This window comes from Cyprinodon tularosa, unplaced genomic scaffold, assembly GCF_016077235.1.
Source record: "Cyprinodon tularosa strain WSP-4 unplaced genomic scaffold, ASM1607723v1 ctg25, whole genome shotgun sequence".
Taxonomy (NCBI): domain Eukaryota; kingdom Metazoa; phylum Chordata; class Actinopteri; order Cyprinodontiformes; family Cyprinodontidae; genus Cyprinodon; species Cyprinodon tularosa.
This window is the reverse complement of record NW_024038928.1, coordinates 946,899-964,817: the sequence shown is the minus strand read 5'-3', so window position 1 is coordinate 964,817 and position 17,919 is coordinate 946,899. Positions and strand designations below refer to the sequence as shown.

General features: G+C 37.7%; 1 protein-coding gene across 2 annotated transcripts in view; it reads left to right on the top strand.

Annotated features, from left to right (window-relative positions):
• Positions 1-17,919, top strand: part of LOC119785478 (microtubule-associated tumor suppressor 1 homolog) — a 79,665-nt gene that overhangs the window by 45,722 nt on the left and 16,024 nt on the right. For both annotated transcript variants that reach the window (XM_038288176.1, XM_038288175.1), the window contains exons 8-10: positions 7,267-7,370; positions 7,503-7,841; positions 17,161-17,227. In XM_038288176.1, the coding sequence (XP_038144104.1) occupies positions 7,267-7,370; positions 7,503-7,841; positions 17,161-17,227 (510 nt within the window). The remainder of the gene's footprint in view (positions 1-7,266; positions 7,371-7,502; positions 7,842-17,160; positions 17,228-17,919) is intronic.

Here is a 17,919-nt window from a genome sequence, read left to right as displayed (position 1 = left end):
TCAATATTTTCTTCAAACATAATTTTTCAAGCAAAGGTAAACAAATTCAGATTAGTAAAACCAGTATAGTTTATCCCTTTAGTTTAGTTTTTTGGACCATGAGTCTGTTGAATAAAGCAATCATCAGCACTGTAGACTTTAGTTTGTAATAATGCTATGAAGTTAAGCTGATTAGATGCTAATAAGAGTTAATGTCTATTTCAGTTTAATCATTACTATTATTGAGTTGCTTTAACCAGTGTTGGGAAAGTTCTCTTTCTACGTGAACTAGTTCAAAGTTCAGTTCACACATTTTAAAATGAACTAGTTCAATTCATAGTTCATAATTAAAAATTTTGAACTAAGTTCACAGTTCCAAAAAATGAACTAGTTCATAGTTCTTTTTTTTTTTTTCATATATTGCTCAATTACACCACAGCCTACTGTAGAACCACAGACAGCAATTATTTTATCAGTTGTAACTCTGAAACTGTGCGTCAGATTTCATCTTCATATCCAGTTTTGAATCCTTATCCAACCAGGGTTTACATTAGCATTGAGGGGACAGATTTCCCCATTGTTGCTTTAACGCTTTGTTGCTGTCCATTCACTTCACACTAGTAGCAGCTGCAGCTTTCACCCCTACAGTATATTCTCAAAAACATCAGGAAAAATGTGCTGCTTGTATGGTCTTTTTTATGAGGAATTATTTAAAGAAAAACAGGAAAGTAGTCTTTAAGGTGCAAATCTTGTTGTTTTTTTAATTTTAATATTTTTTTCCATTTGAAATCCCATTTCAGTACATACTAAAAAGGAATATTGGAATCCTGGAAAATTATACCAGGCAGGTTTAAGTGCGAATTTTTTTACTGAAAGCCGGCGGGCAAACTTGTTGCCATCATCCTCACCGACCACCTGGTCATAAAACTGTTTTAAGTGATCATACTGCTGCTTTGTCGCCTCCACGTTGCTGTGGCTTCCACGCTGCATTTTGTTTTGATGACGCACGCGGCTGTAGGCTACGACGCTGGTAGCTGGTGTTGCCAGATTGGGTGTTTTTCCCGCTACATATTAAGGCCTGTTTACGGTGTGATTTAGCCGGGGTTTCGCCTGGAGGGCTCTATAGAAATTTGGCAACCTATTGAACGGAGCTGAACTGAGAGAGCGTGCCGTTCACAGACACCAGAATGAACGAGTTCACAATAACGTTCATCAGGCAGTAATACAGTACGTTCAGTTCACGTTCGCCCAAAATATGAACGAGTTCATGAACTTTCGTATAATGAACGCGTTCAGGCACAACACTGGCTTTAACATTGTTGGATTTCATTGCTGTAATTTAATAAACTCATGTTGCTGTTAAACATCCTAGTTTATTGAAACCAGTTGATATAAGAGGGTTAAGGAATCACAGCATACATACATAGTTTTAATAATTCTTTATAGTAACAAACTAACAAACTTAACCAAACTAACTTTATTAAAAAATTGATTTAAAGAACAATTCAGTGGGTCAGGATCAATGATAACTGATATTAGAGGTGCAAAGAGGCATAAAGAAAGCAGCATCATTCGGGCAAAGACTTTCCGCCTGTCCATCCGCCCACTTATTTTCCCAGCAGTCATTGGGAAGAGGCAGTGGACGCCCTGGACGGGTCTCTGGTCCATCTCAGCTCAGCTCAACATAAACCCGTTCTGCTGCTCTCCTTTCTCTCATCAGTCAGAAGCTAAAAAAGCTGAACAGGGAGGAAGCTGTTGCTAGGCAACCACTTTGCCCGGTGAAAACGGGCCATGGAGTGCATGTCTGTGGCAGATCATCAGCAGGCCTGTTACCGCGGTAACAAGCGTGACTAAGAGCTGCTGCTGTGTTTTGGGTTTGTGAACGAAGAATAGAGAAAACATGATACATGATGTCTTCATGCGGTTTAGGTTAGTGTGTATATTTCAGAAAGCTGGTTTTATCCAGTTTGAACCACCTTGGTGTTTAATTTTAAATGATCGTCTGCTGAACCAAACAGAACCGGAATAATAAGGGAAATCCTTTAACGGCCTGAAGTTGGGTTTATTACGTCTGGCCGGTCTGATCGCAGCAGATACAGGATGCTACCTGCCGCTGATATACGACGCCACATTTCTGTCCTGAAGGCATAGATCAGAATAATCCCCCAGTAATCTGCCTCAGAGATGGTGCAGCTTAATCTGTCAGAACCACAGCAAACTGACTGCCCTGTGATTGCTGAGTGGAGGATTTGGGAGTGTCCGTGTTAATGACGGAGCTTATTAAAGGCGGACCAACAACAGACGGTAATCTAATTACCAACCAGTGCTGCTTTGTGATGCTGTAATGATCAGACTCCTGTTTGGTGTTTGTGTCAAGGGTTAATCTGAGTTTAAGGCTTTGGACTAGGAGGGAGAATATTTAGTGTTTTGTCCAGCATTGAGCTCATGGATTCATGGATTACTTCATCGGTTCATATTCTTATATTTTCTCCTGGTCTTTAAGACGTCTCTGAAGAGAAAACAAATTTTTCAACCTTTTAACCCTAAAGTTGTATAATTTGCTTTAAACCTCCTCCTCGTCCTCCTGATGTTATTCATCAACTCCTCAGCCTCACCCCCTCCCTGGTTTTCATTCAGCAAACGGGGGACGTTCCTGCTGAGGGTTAAGGGGACTGCTGCAGAAACACATGGCTGATGGCCTCCTTAGACCCAGATCCTAATTGATGCAGAAGGTTTCCTCAGTCTCCAGCCCAGGCTGAATCGTTCAGGTCTTACAGGCCACTTAACTGCATGTTTTCTGTTAAACACACCTGACATGAATCAATAAGACTCCTGGCTGGAGAAATGAAGCCTTCAGGGACTCCTTTAAAAGATGCTGGACTCTGAGCCACCAGGACAGTCAGGCGATTCTGTTTATGATCACGTGGGTTAGCAGCAGACCTTTCACCCGCAGCAGGAGGTGCTCCCGTCTCTGTTTGATTTGCATGCTAACTGTCTGGTTTCTCCTTCAGTCTGGGCTCAGCAGCTATGCGTTTCAGCCTGGCAGGCTCCAGGTACAGACCCACAAACATCACACACTTCTAGAAGAATCTTGGGCTTAGATGATGTTCACCACAGAGAGGAACAATCCTCATCAAGCAGTCACTTCTGTCTGTTTATCACTGTATAATCCGGAGTCTCTTTATTGGACCTGATCTTTCAGACTTTTTTTTCTTCCATAAAGTCAAACTTTACACAGATTTCCATCCAGCTTCAGTTATTCTACTGTTTAAATTCAAAGGAGACGTAAAACATCTGAATTATTTTCAGAAGCTTAAAGATTCAATTATATCAATGAACAAACAAGTATGGAGTTAATTTTGTTCCGTTATTGTTGCAACGAGCATGTCTTGTGAATAATAAAGTCAAAAAATGCAACACAGAAATCAATTTAAAAAATTTCATCCAAAAATCTTTTTTAAGTAATTTCTGTTTTCTTACTTTTTTTTTTCAAACTTGTTTCCATTTTTTTTTTTTTTTTTTAATAATTCAAAAAAGTAAATCTGATAAATTGGCAAAGTTACTCTCACAATGGTTTTATCCCAAATCAGAGCTATTTTTATCATTTTGTTTTATTTCAAATTTTAATTTACAACACATTTCTTTGGTCGCAACTATAATGGAGCATAATTCACTCCATACATGAGCAGATGACGCTGTCCTGATGGATTGTCACAGGAAGAGGAAGTTCTTGCTGTGATTTTAGGCTCTTTATGGATGTAAACAAAGAATGTGTTCTACTGTATTTTGGCAAAGCATCTCTTAACAAAATAAGTGAAATGATGAAGAGGTTTCTGTGTTTTTAGTGGAGCCGTACTCCCCTCCTCTTCCTCTAAATTCATGGTCAAGCCGCCCAGATCAGACCCAGTGGAGTTGCTGTTCAAAACGTCCCCAGAAGGAAGCACTAAGTTGGTCACCTAATGGTTGTTTTATGTTGATCATAAAATGATCAAATGGTGCAGAAACAGCGGCCATTTTGTTCTGTCTGGTGACCACCAGTAGGGGGCGTTGTTTGTCTTGGACTAATTTACTAAAAAACCAAGCAGGTTTTATTTTAGTCATAAAAACGTGCAAATCTTCAATAATTAGTCCAAGTCTACTTAAAAGATCATCATCAGAATTTGATGTTTATTTGTCACTAATTTAGGATAATGGTGACCTAGATACTGATGAGGGAGGAGACAAAACCGGATGAAAGTGACATTTCTGAACAAAACTTTCAACTAATGCATTAACTGTGACTTGTTTTGTTACACTGCAATGTTTTAGACCATCAAAAACATAATTCAAAGTCAAAGATAACTCTGCTAAAATATTCTGAAAATTTATGAAACAATTCTTAAAGTAAGTGTATTTATGCTTAATTTGAGTGTGGAAATAATATGATCTGCCAATGAAACGAGAATTTTATCATTAAGATAAGATAATTAGGTGCTATGCACATAAAATAAAAGACTGCAGTTGTTTTGTGTTATTTTAAATGAAAATTGTGTTATTCCATTGGCAAAGTGTCTCACTTTCCAGCTCAATTCAAGAAAAAAATTCACTTATTCTCAGAAAAAAAATACTTAATTTACATTTTTTTTGCAGTGAACGGGTTCATAAAAGAAAAAGCTTTTAAAAGACCCCCCAGTCCACAAAAGAATGAACCTGGTTCTGATTTGATGATGTGTTTACACTCTAAACCCATATGGTGTACATTAGGGATGCACGATATAATCGGCCCCCTATCGGTATCGGCCTTAAAACTGAATATCGGACATCGGCCACCCCACCGATATTTAACCCGATATTTGATCAGCTTCTGAGTTTCTAAAGTCTAAAAAAAAATAAAAAATACTACTTCTTCTTCTTCCTCAAGAACTTCTTTTTTACAGACTTAAAAACTTCTAAAGACGAGGGAAAAAATATTGATACATTAAAATATCACAATATCTTCATATGCTGATATATTGCCATTTAAAAACACCATATCAATCTCTTTTACTAATGAAATATTGCTATATGTCATCGTTATGCTACGAAATCCCCCGAAAATTCACGAAATTTTGCCATATTTTTATGTTGATATATTGACGCGGTATCAATCTATTTTACTAACAAAATCTCACAAGAATTTGCAAAATATCACGAGAGTTTGTAACAGAAGGATGAAATTTCACGAGATTTTGAAAGTAAAATAGATCGATACCGCGTTTTTAAAAATCAATTTGATATCAGCATATGAAAATATATTTGAGTATATTATTTTTCAAAGTGTCAGAAATGGATAATAAAACTGCTTATTTTTGTCCAGCTTTAACATCGGTATCGATATCGGCTACATGAGTTTTAAAATATCGGCATATCGGATATCGGCCAAAATCCCAATATCGTGCATTCCTAGTGTACATTTAAGGATATCAGGTTTTAGTTGATCAATTATCAGGTCTCAGGGGAATGATTGGGCTTCTTTTTTTAATTAAGTGAAATCTTAAGTAAAGAAGTAGACAAATTAGTCTAAAAATTCTATGTTATCACCAGGCGCGCTGGAAGCTGTTTCAAGCGAGGGGGGCTGATGGCTGGGTTGGAAAACACGTGACGTCATTACGTTGAGGGCTGTGGCTGACGTTTTTAACATAATATTGTAGGCCTACATTTGTCGCCAAAAACTGCCATTTAAAATGCATCGGAACAAAGCATGAACATTTTAAACTTTATTTCTTCTCTTTTAATCATTCAAAACAAACAACAGCTTGCAATCAACAGGAACAGGAATACTTGAATGAAACATGGCCTAAATATAGCCTAAACTGAGCATTGAACGTCTTGAAGGTCCATTCGACTATGGATATGGGGAATGATTTCATATCTGAAACAAAAAACACACACAAAAAAAAAAAAACAAATTTCATATTTTATCACTTAATAGCTTAATACAGACATAATATTTAGTGATATGCAGCCTTATTCTAGCGTATAGGCGAATTAAAACCATTTCTCACCTCGAAATAGTCAGAAATAAGTTTCTGCTGCCTATTGCTAGCCATGCCTAAACGAATGTGAGGTGGCGGAAGCTTCCGGGGGAGTAGCCTAGTTTTTTATGAAATATTAAAATAATGAATCATTAGTTAATATCTTATACACAGCCCATCATTTTAATCCCATGTCAAACACAGTCTTTTAAAAAATAAATACATAAATAATTTCATGTTTTTAAGTACAATATTATGTTACTCCACAGCCCCCCACCATGGGGGGCTGATGCTATGACGAGGGAGGCTGCAGCCCCCGCAGCACCCCCCTTCCCGTGCCACTGGTTATCACCTAAAAACATCTTAAAGGTTAATATTGGGTGATTCAATTTGTAATATCAGTTTTTTTGGAACTGAGGGGAAAAAAAGAGCGAAAAGTCTGGAAATGGGACGGCCATCGATGCTGTGATGTCATCAGTCTAAAAACCTAAAATAAATTGAAGATATTTCTAAGTCAAGGTTTTAGCTTTGCTTTACTAACATATCTGCTCTAGATTTAATCTAATTTAACAAAGTGCTTCATATTTTTTCCTGAGAACTGATGAATTTATCACTAAGTCCTGAGACCTGAAACCTTTTATGTTCCTCAGTCCTGTTGTGGGCCTTTGTGTTCTTTTGGGTCAGCTGTGGTTCTGACCTTAGAACTCCCCCCTGTAGCCTTTATTTTCCTGCTTCTGTTTCTACTTATAAACTCTGATCCAAACAGAGGAAAAGAAAAAGTAAATTTATCTGTAAAAATGTGCTATCATCTTTAAGTGTTAGTCCTACTGGTTTGATGGGTTCTGATCCAGTCAGCTGTTTGTTCTCCTCCTAAATCAGAATATTTAAAGTTTGCATCCTTTTTTTGATAAACCTCCATGATCGGATCAGAACTCTGTGATCGATCTGATGCTGTGTGTAGCTGACCCATAAAACCACAGATAGGCGGTGATTTAGGAACCGATCGGGGCCCGGAGGAGCCGACAGTCGATCCATAAATGGACGGAGGAGGAGAGATTCAGAGGGAGCTGGGATCTCTTTAGCTCTAATTGTTTTTGCGCCGCTAATGGACCCTTAATGTCCATCCAGGGCCCGATGGTCTCGGTCCAGCATTACCTCAGTTTCCCATCATGCATCTGTGTGAGCCTAGAACATTCTGAGGGCGTGTTCCCGCAGAAGTAGACGGTGTTTGGGCCTGTGGACGCCATGCTGAACGTCGCTCCTGCCGCTCTAACGGATCCACGTTCTCTTTCAGTGGACAAAAACAAGCCCCGGGAGGCGCCAACGAAGCCCAGCAGCACCAGCCCCCAGATCACCACAGGAAACCAGCAGAACCCACAGCTGCACCCACCAGAACCGGTACGTCCAGTTCCTGTCTTTTAAAACTCACTTATCAGTGTGCAGCTCTGCTTTTCATGAACGGACCTGCTCCAGAACGGAACCATTCTGCTGACCCGATCTGAAACCTGTGTTTTCTGTTCTTCTCTTCAGGTACCAGATGTACTAAATGCTAACACTCCAACATCACCAGCTCTCCCAGTCCCAGCCCTCGATGGTTCTAACACTACACCTGGACCTGCTGGACCTGCCGGTCCAGGGCTCAAAGCCAGAACCGGGTCACGTTCCAGTCCCAAACACGGAGGCCGGCCTCAGCATGCATCCCGACCTGGTGTGGGTGGAACGGCAGCGCCTGTCACAGCTAAACAGAACCAGAACAAGGAGCAGGTGGAGAGGAAGAACCAGGCCCTGGTCCAGCTGAGGAGGCTGCTGGTTCAGGGGAACCGGAAAGTGGAGGCTCTGGCTGCTGTCATCCAGCACCTGTTCTCTGAGGTACCAGGCTTCATTTCCTTACAGAAAAGTTCCTCTGAAAACAGGCCAGAAAAAAAGTTCTGGGCTGAAAATGGGAAGACAAGCTGCCAAAGTCCAAAGAAATCCACTGAAAGTCCGGTAAACTTCTCTCTCTCAGCAGTTCCTCAGATTACAGGAAGTTCTGACCGGAGGAGTGAGAGATGATCAGCTTTAAGCTGCACTGATTTGGATGTAGGGAGTGAAGTTTGTTTCAAAAAAAAAAAAAAAAAAAGGTGTAAAAAAAAAAAAATGAAACGTTAAAAACATCCAAATTATTAAAGAGTTTTGATAGTAATTTTGCCCTTTTCTCAGCTTTTGTTTTCAAAATATTTTTTTTGTAATTTATCTTTCAGATTTTACTTTTTTTCTCAAATTTTGTAAAAAAAAAAAAAATTGATATTGTATCAATCTGCTCGTCAAAACCTGGGATTTATTTGGGTTTAAAGAGAATGTGATCTGAAATACAGAAATAAAAAGAATCTGTTAAATGTTAATAAAATAAAAAGAAATGATAAAAACATAAAATCTTTAAACAAATGTAAATAAAAGAAAACAGATGAGGTGCTTCATAACCATTTTAAATTAAAACGATTTTTCAAGATTAAATTCTATATGGCATGTTGCCATCTACAAAACATGCAAAAGTAATAATGGAACAAAATTCACCCCATAAGCATTGAAGAAGTCGGTATAGTTCTCCTTTCCAGCTGACGGCACCAACTCTGCTGAGAACAGAACAAACTTTTGAATTTTCGCTACAGATGGTTTATTCCTCTTCTTCGTTGGTTTTCCAGGCCTTTTAAAAAACAATCCACCATCAGCTGATAATACCAGCAAACGTCTGATTAGCATGTTAGCTTCGGCTTGAAGCAGCCAAGCTGTTGCTCTCCTAGTTAGATGTGATTGGATTCAGCCGCTTCCAATCAGACATGTTTGTAAAAGACCATGGAACCCCTTCCTCCTGTTTGACTGCTCTTTGCGGCTACAGAGATGAATGTGTTTGGGCTCGTTAAGCACAGGTTGCTCTCACCAGACTACAAGAGAATAAATGAGTGGAAACCATCAGTTTTCTGCTCCGTCTCCTACCCGCCCTGCAGCACTTCTGAGCCAAAGAGGCAGCAGTCTGTAATTAAAGCATCAGTCTGTGATCGGACTGGTTTGTGGCTCCAGGGCAGCAGAAAAACAAACTGCTGAAATGTGAAGTGATGATGAAGGTGACACTGAGCTGAGATGTTCTGGGTAAAATACCTCCTGATCCAACATTTATTCCATCACAGAGGCTTTCATCAAAGCTTTTTCTTTGGACTTTGACTGCTTTTCCAGTCCACTTCTGTTGCAAAAGACCTACTTTACTCTCAGTTCTTAGGTTGATTCAATTAAAAAGATTCCAAAGAGAACAGATCATCAGGAGAACCAGTTGCCTGCTAACCAGGGGAAAATGTGTTTTAATGACTCTGACCCAAAACTTCAGGGTTAGAAGCCTTCACTGCTCAAGTATCTCAAATGTTTTTCATTTTCAAAATACTTTAAATGCATTTTGTTGGCTCCAGTTTTTAAATGGATCCGCAGGAGTCACAGAACACAGCAATGTTCTCTAGTTTTCCTGTAATCAGAACCACTTTAGCTGCCAATTCTGTTTTTGATAGGAACATAAACAGTTTGTAAAAACACGCTGCAAAAAGTGATCTTAAAATATAAAAAAAAAATCTTAAAACAAGTTCAATCTCCAGATCAGGGTTTGTCAAATAAAACAGTTACTTATCCTTTTTTTGTTTATTGGAGTAACTATGATTTATAAATAAAGCATCAGTCTTCATCTCATCCTTTAGGCTTATAAAAAGGATAAAGTTCCAGATTTAAAATAGGTTTATTTTCCCCTTAATTTGAGCAAATAAATGAGATGAACTGCCAATGGAAGGAGTGTTTTCCCCTTAAACTAAGATGATGAGATACGATGCACTTTAAATTAGGGATGCACGATATTGGGATTTTGGCCCATATCCGATATGCCGATATTTTAAAACTCATGAAGCCGATAACCGATACCGATACCGATGTTAAAGCTGGACAAAAATAAGTAGTCATTGAAAATAGCAGTTTTGTTATCCATTTCTGACACTTTGAAAAATAATATACTTCAATATATTTTCATAGGCTGATATCAACTTGATTTTTAAAAACGCAGTATCGATCTATTTTACTTTCAAAATCTCGTGAAATTTCATCTTTCTGTTACAAACTCTCGTGATATTTTGCAAATTCTTGTGAGATTTTGTTAGTAAAATAGATCGATACCGCGTCAATATATCAACATATAAAAATATGGCAAAATTTGGTGAATTTGCGGGGGAATTTGGAACCATAACGATGACATATAGCAATATTTCATTATTAAAAGAGATTGATATGTTGTTTTTAAATGGCAATATATCAGCATATGAAGATATTGTGATATTTTAATGTATCAATATTTTTTCCCTCGTCTTTAGAAGTTTTTAAGTCTGTAAAAAAGAAGTTTTTGAGGAAGAAGTAGTAGTATTTTTTTTTTTTTAGACTTTAGAAACTCAGAAGCTGATCAAATATCGGGTTAAATATCGGTTGGGTGGCTGAGGTCCGATATTCAGTTTTAAGGCCGATACAGGCCGATACCGATAGGGGGCCGATTATATCGTGCATCCCTAAATTGAATTATTATTTTTTAAATTAAGGCCTTAATTGGCATTAAAATTCATTAAATTTGATAATCGTGTTATTAAAATGCTTCGGAAAAGAAGCATAAGGTGTATAAGGATACCGATAGGGGGCCGATTATATCGTGCATCCCTACTTTAAATAAAATATTAGAATTGTATTTTCTTATCTTAGATATAAATCATGTTATTAGATTTGCAAATTGTCTTACTTATCCTCTTAAATTAAGCCAAAATTTACAAAATTTCAGAGAAACTGACCTATTTAATTTCTAGTTTTTTTAAGAAATAATTAGAACTCCCTTAAATCCAATAAAAGCTTATAGACCTTTCAGTGAAATAATGATCAAATGACCGACTGCTGATTGCTTTGCATTGAACCTAAACAAATCTGGACCCTGAATGTCAAAAATGAATACAATAGTGTAAAAATCATTGAATGGATTAATTAAATCTAAATGTATAAATATGATATATTCTAACAGGCTGAGGCAGTTTACCTGGTAGCAGAAGGTCAGGAGGAGTCTTAAAAATGGACAGTTCCCCTCCCCATCACCTGCAGGGCCCTCTAAGATCCAGATCCTCAACCCTATCATTAGTCTGTTGCTGACCTGATGTGTGGAAAACATCTCTGATCGGCTCGTGTCCTGCTGGAGGCTGATGATTGGCTGGGAGGAGCAGGATGTCGGTCCTCAGGTCCTGCATTTAGAATCTCTTCAGTAAATATTTGCTCTCAGAGCAGAACTTTAGCACATGCTACCTGTCAGTGAGTCATCAGGATCTCAGAACATAATAAACAGTCCGGACGATATCCCCAGGTGTAGCAGTGAAAGTAGATAATTATCTGAGCTTTTATGACTCGTCATGCGTTGTTTATAATGGTCGTTGTTATATAACTGAAAGTTAATTAAAATTCCTGTTTGTTGGGATAACCTTCAAAATCCTGCTGCTTTTTTCTGGAGCCGATGGAGCTGGAGCCGCTCTGACGTTCCAGCTGCTTAAAGTGAGGCTGCAGGAGGAGCCATGCAGACGTCAGCAATGCAGCAGTGTGTTTTTATCTTTAGCATATAGTCTTATCTAATCTGCTTCATGCTTGGGGGGGCGTCTTGTTTGTTTGCTGCCTTGAAGCAGATTAATCCTCAGTTCAGGGAAATCTAAACCTAGAAGTCAGTTTCAGCCCAAAGACTTGTTTTGTTACGCTGCTGGTGTTAAACATGAGGTTAATGTTTTCAAAGAGATTTTATGGGTAAGATAGCTGTCAATGACACATAGTCAGAGGTGTCTGAGTTTAAAAATGTAAGAGAATAGGTTTAAGATTAGTGTTTGTTCCGTAATTTCTAATAAATATGTACATATGACATTAGATGTTTTATGTATGAGATTACGAGTTTTAAAGTTTAGAATGCAAATTACAAAGTTAGATTTATCAAAATCACAAATTTATGAGTTTAAATCAAATTTGAGTGAAGATCACAGTGTACAAATTAAAATTACAAATTTACAAGTTCAAATTACAATTTCGTGTTTAAATTGCAAATTTACAGTTCGTATTACAATTCTATGAGTTCAAATTACAGTTATAAATTGAAATGACAATGTTTCGATTACATGTTACAAATTTACAGGTGCATTTTACAATTTTATGAGTTAAAATTATGAATTTATGAGTACAAATCAACAACCTCTGATGAAGCTCTTACACTCCTCATCCTCCTTTGTTACGGGAAAGCACCTAAAGGATGTTCACAATCAGTTGACCATTCATTTAATTAACAACATTTCAGCAAACACCTTAAATCTTTAAGGACCACTTAAGCCACAGCAGAAATGCAAAATAGGAACAAATACATCTTACATTTATTCATGTTTTCTGACTTGCTTCTTCAAATTCAGACACCTCTCCTTTTTTTTATTGACGCTTTCTTGCCCAGTAGGTTTAAGCTTAAAGGTTTTTGTTAAGCACTCACTGTGTCAACATGTTGTAGATAGAACAGAAATGCTGCCTTTAACAGAGCAAGTTTTAAAACAAAAACTATCAGATAATTTCTCCTAAAGAACCTATCTTGTGTTGTCGGTCTGTTCTGCACGTCTTCAACAGGGCTGTTTGCTCCACGTCTAACAGGATAGATGCTGCTTTTGATTTTACAGGAGAATGTTTTATTGTTAGAGCGATTAAATGAAAATAGGATCTTCTTTTAGCTGAGCCTCACTGTCCTCCTAAATAGCCGCAGTTTTGTCCTGATCAGCTGATCAAGTACAAAACATGAGGCCAGAAATTAGGAGAAATGAAATGAAGCTGATGTTTGATATTATGATGAGGAATGTGTGATCTAAGGAATTTGAAGATGGATAAAGTGATTTGGGGTTTCTCTGCTTTTTGGGGATGGAGAAGCTGAACTGGTCCATCTAGATTCCAACCTTTATTGGTCATGAGGTGAGGTGGAGTTTAGATCAGCTGCTGATTCTCCACATTGATGCAGGACTCCTACTGATGGGAGCAGACCCTGGGTCAGATTCAGAACTCACTTTAGGAGCCATATATCCATCTAGAACATTACAAGGGGGCATCAATGGGAAGCAGGAAGTCTGGGTTTAACTTGAACCTGCGTCATCTTGGACCTGACCGCCAAGATCAACCAAACCTGACTTTCCTGTTTTAGGTCGCAGAAGAAAGACTTCCATTTTTTTCTCCTTGGTCAGATGAACATCCAAATAAATCTCAGGTAGCTGATGATGCGACCACTTATAAAACTCTAGAATCTCCTGAATCTAATCTTCTACTCAGAGGTCCATTGATGTTGGTGAAATGGTAGAGGAATCGCGCTTAGAATCCTGAGGTTCTGAGTTCAAGCCCCACTCCCACAGACTGCCACTCTGGCTCCCAGAGCAAGACCCTAAACCCTTTATAGGGAAAGTTAAATCTTTGATCACTCGCAGTGACCAATTAGATGAGCCCTTGAATGATATTTTATTTACTGTAAATTAAGTTGGAAAAAAAAGTAACAAGTTACGCCAAAATTTAAAAAAGCTAGTTAAAAGGTTAAAAAGTTAATAAGCCTAGTTAACAATTATATTTAGGTTTTTTTTTTTTTTTTTATGTAAGAGCCAGTATCAGCATTAATGCCTCTAAGGTTATGTTGTATAAAAAAAAGTATTTCTTTCTCTCTGAGTGTTTTTCATGAAATTCTTATAGAAGCACTTTTCTTATTTTTCTTAATATATTTAGGCAAGTTGGTGTTTTTGTTATTATGTTGACATTCATTGTTTGCATCAAAATGTCCATATTTTTTTAATGTTACAAAGGTAGTAAGGTCTTGTCCTGGATTCCAATAACACTATTGGATTGAAATTTGGATTATTAAGTATTTCACTGAGGGTTAACCCCATACTGCTCCCTGGGCACCACAAAGTGGCAGCCCACTGCTCCCCAAAGGGATGGGTTAAATGCAGAGTAAAATTTGTTGCTCTGTACGTGTTGTTGTGTAAGGACAATGAAAGCTGGAAAAAAAGATGAGAAGGTGGATGACGGACCTTATGGTTTTTAACCTGAGTTTCTCATCAATCCATCACCAAAACCTCAGAGACAGAGAGCTTTTTAACCATTAGATTGTCACCAACATGTCTTCCAGTTTTCATCCTTCTAATTGTCGCCTTACAGGTTTGACAGAAATTATTGCAAACAATTAGAATGAACGAAAGGCGAGAAAGGATTGAATTCAATGCGGATCCACTGGTTTAACTGATGGAAGGGGGAAGGTTACAGTAAAGGAAGGCGGAGCGGGAATAACTGGCATTCCTACGTCCAGTAGTGGATCCCTGCAGCAGCAGGAGGAGGAACAGGTACAGAGGGGGAGGAGCAGCTCAGAGGCACGGGACGCTCTTTAGTTCCAGAGAACAGAGGAATGAGAGCAGCTGTTTGGTGTGTGTCTCTGTAACATGGGCTCCACGGAGAGTAAATCCCAGCTGCAGACCACTAAGACCTCCCAGCAGCGGCGCAGGAAGAAGCGGAAGGTTGGTCTGGTTCTGCTCTTTGTTTTCATGGAAAAGCCAGAGGATTGGGAAGGAATGTATCTGATGCATCTGTTCAGATCTCCAGCTGTTAAACTCATGTTTCCATTTGAGGCTGTTTCTTGGTCGGGATCATAAAGGACCCTGATGTGTCAGGAATTCCTACTCTTTTATCTACCATTATCTGTGATCTTATCTTTGTTTGGTCTCCAACATCCAGCTACAACCAGAACTTTACTGTAGTTTGGAAAAACAAAGCAGCTCTTCTTGTGGATACATTTCGCTACTGCGGCTGTTGTGATGCTTCCTCTTGCAGATGTCAGGATCGTATTATTCTGTTCCGAGTGTTTACCAGTGTTTCAAGAGTTGTGAGGGAGTCGGATGGCGGGATGGTTAAAGGCCAACAGAAGGTTTCCTCCTGTGCCATGGCGTAACTAAAAGTCATTAATGTCCCATTTTTAGCTGTGTTTGTTTAGGAAGTCAAAAAGAAATGATTCACCCTGAGAAAGAAACAAAAAGAAAAATGCATCCCTTCCTCCTCCAAACAAAAAAGTGGCTGAGATGACTTTTAAGAGTCTCTGACTGCAGTAGGAGGAAACCCCTGCAGCAGAAAGAGTCCTGATGGGCCGGGTCCACAGCATGGACGTGTTGTGTCAACAGAGACTGTAGATTCAGACATGGCACCAGCTCTGCTGTGGAAACACTTATTAACCTGTCGGACTCTAATTGTTTTGAGCTGTAAGGACCTCAGAGAACATCCAGACATGTTTCATCAAGTCTGTTTGGATCAACCTAGCAGCTCACTTTTTAATTTGACAGATTTATTCTGGATTCTTTAAGAAAAACGAATCAAATATAAAAAATTGATTAAAATAAACTACACTTAGATTAAATGTCCTGCTATTATTTCCATAAATGGGCTATTATGAGATGCTGGCTGGCTCACTAAAATCCCCAGATACTGAAAAACGGAACACATTTTTTCATCTTGATTACATTTTATTGAATGTTTTATGTTTGAACAAAGTTGATATAAGATGACTAAGCTAAAAGTTAGAGAAATAAAAATAATCAGAAAATAAAATCATTCTGCGGTGTGCAAAAATGACATCAGAAAGTGCAAAAATGGCAGATTCTGCACAGTTTCTTTCTTCGTCAGTTAAATAACACGCTGCTGTCATTTTACATATCTCTGATGTTGCTGCTATTTTTAAATATCCATTACTGTAAAAATGTCCATAGCTGTATAATGGTTATTTATTTTACAGGTGCACAGTATTTATATTGTTAAAACACTTTACAGTACAGTATTTTATAGTTTATATTTTAACTCTTCACTATTGTTATTCTTATACATTTTTCTAAGGGTCATATTCGTGTGACCATTTTTTTCTCTATCTTTTTGCTGCTGTAAACACCAGAATTTCCTCATTGTGGGACAATAAAGGGATTTTATTCTATTTTGTTCTAAAATAAGCAAGCTAGCTCAAGCTAAAGCTAGATGACTCAATGCAGGTTTAAGTTGTTAGCCTGAGCTAAGCTTTAAAATATAACAATAATGTCAGCTAAAACAAGCTAACATAAGCTAAGAAAAGCTTCAGGACTTATTAACATTTGAAAAAATACATAAATATGAAATAATAGAGCCAAGATAAGCTACATTTTGGCTAAGCTACTCTTAGCTGATACCTAATTGATATAAGATAATGCAGGCTAAGCTAACCATGCTAAAATAAGCTAAATTAGGTAACATTTGTATTGTAAATTTAGCAAAGATGGCTACATTAAAATCCCTTAAGGTAAGATTTCTATTATGAACTAAAATTAATTAGGGCCAATAAAGGAAAGTTATAGAGTTAATCTAAGTGAAGAGGATAGGTTTTATAGTATAAAAGTATAAAATTTATACTCCTTAGTATTTTTTAATTTTACACTGCAGAACTGATCTAAAAATAGGTCAAATGCTTAGCGTAAGTGTATTTGTCCTTTTTTTTTTTTTTCCTTTGAGCAGATAAATAAGATGGTCTGCCAATGAAATTAGCATTTTTGCCCATTAGATATTATTCACTTAGTAGGACAAAACTTCAGTGCACTATTATGCACTATTTTTGTCCTATTAAACATAAATTATTAAGCAAAAATCCTCTTGTCCTAATGGAAAACTTACTTATTTTAAGAAAAAATTACTTGTATTTTAATTTTTGTAGCGTCCATTGACCTGCAAAGTCAATAACTGGGTGTAAACAACAGGGAATAATTGGATAAGAAACTTTGAACCAATCTGTCTGGATGGTCTGCTTGATTATTGATGTCTGATTGAATTGTCTCTGTGCTTTGAGACGACGGGTAAATTAGTTGTATAAACAGGTATATAATATAAAAAGATTTTTTAAACGGGTTTTTCGACAGTATTCTGAATAATTATGATTTATCACTAAAGCATTAGTGTTCAGCCCATCCTTTAAGCTAATAAAAAGGGTTAATAAAGTTTTAGCACTTTTTTTCTGCAGGTTAGATGCAACCATTCAAAGAGGCTCTCCTGCTTTATATATTTATTCTGTGATCCAAATCTTACAGAATCTCTTTTGTTGTTCTCTCTGCAGAGAGAGGAAACCTTAAAGCAGAAGAAGGAGCTGTCGTCGGAGCTGTCCAAGCTCAGAGAGGAGCTGGGTAAGAGCCTTTCCTACTTGTGTGCACACTGCTGCACAATCCCCGGCCAACCCTCTATTTGCATGCAGGACAACGGCTGTTTATAGCAGGCTGATAATGGCTCGTATTGCAGCTGCTGCACGCAGGCCGTGACCTGCAAACAGAGCAGTCGTCTGCAGCTTTATGAGTTCATGATGACACGAATGTCAGCAGCGTCAATGAAGGATTTAAACACTTTTACACATAAGTGAAAACTCATCAGTGCAACAAGACTTCACATTGAGAAAGAACCCTGATGGATCAGAGCAAAAAGATCTGATCCAAAGAGCCCGGGTGGAGGTTCTGATCAGTGGGATTTGAGTTCAGAACTCAAGATAATTTCACTTGTTTTATAAAGCAGATAAATCCTTCACTAAGATAGTTTTTAGAAGCTGTTTGTTTTTGCAGCATAGCTAAATTGATGATTAGATATAAAGTAGCAACTTTTAATAAAGTTTTTAACTTGAAGTTTAAATTTGTTTTTTGGGGGGTTTAATTGTTTCATTGCTACAATAATGATGCTACATTCCCTTCATACTAACAGAACAAACAACAATGAATGTTGGTCAATAAAATTCCTAATGAACAAGAAGCTTATTTTCCTCCAGTGCATAAATTTAGATCTCATCGTCGACCCCCTTCTGAATCATAGAAACGACAAACGGTCCAAATAA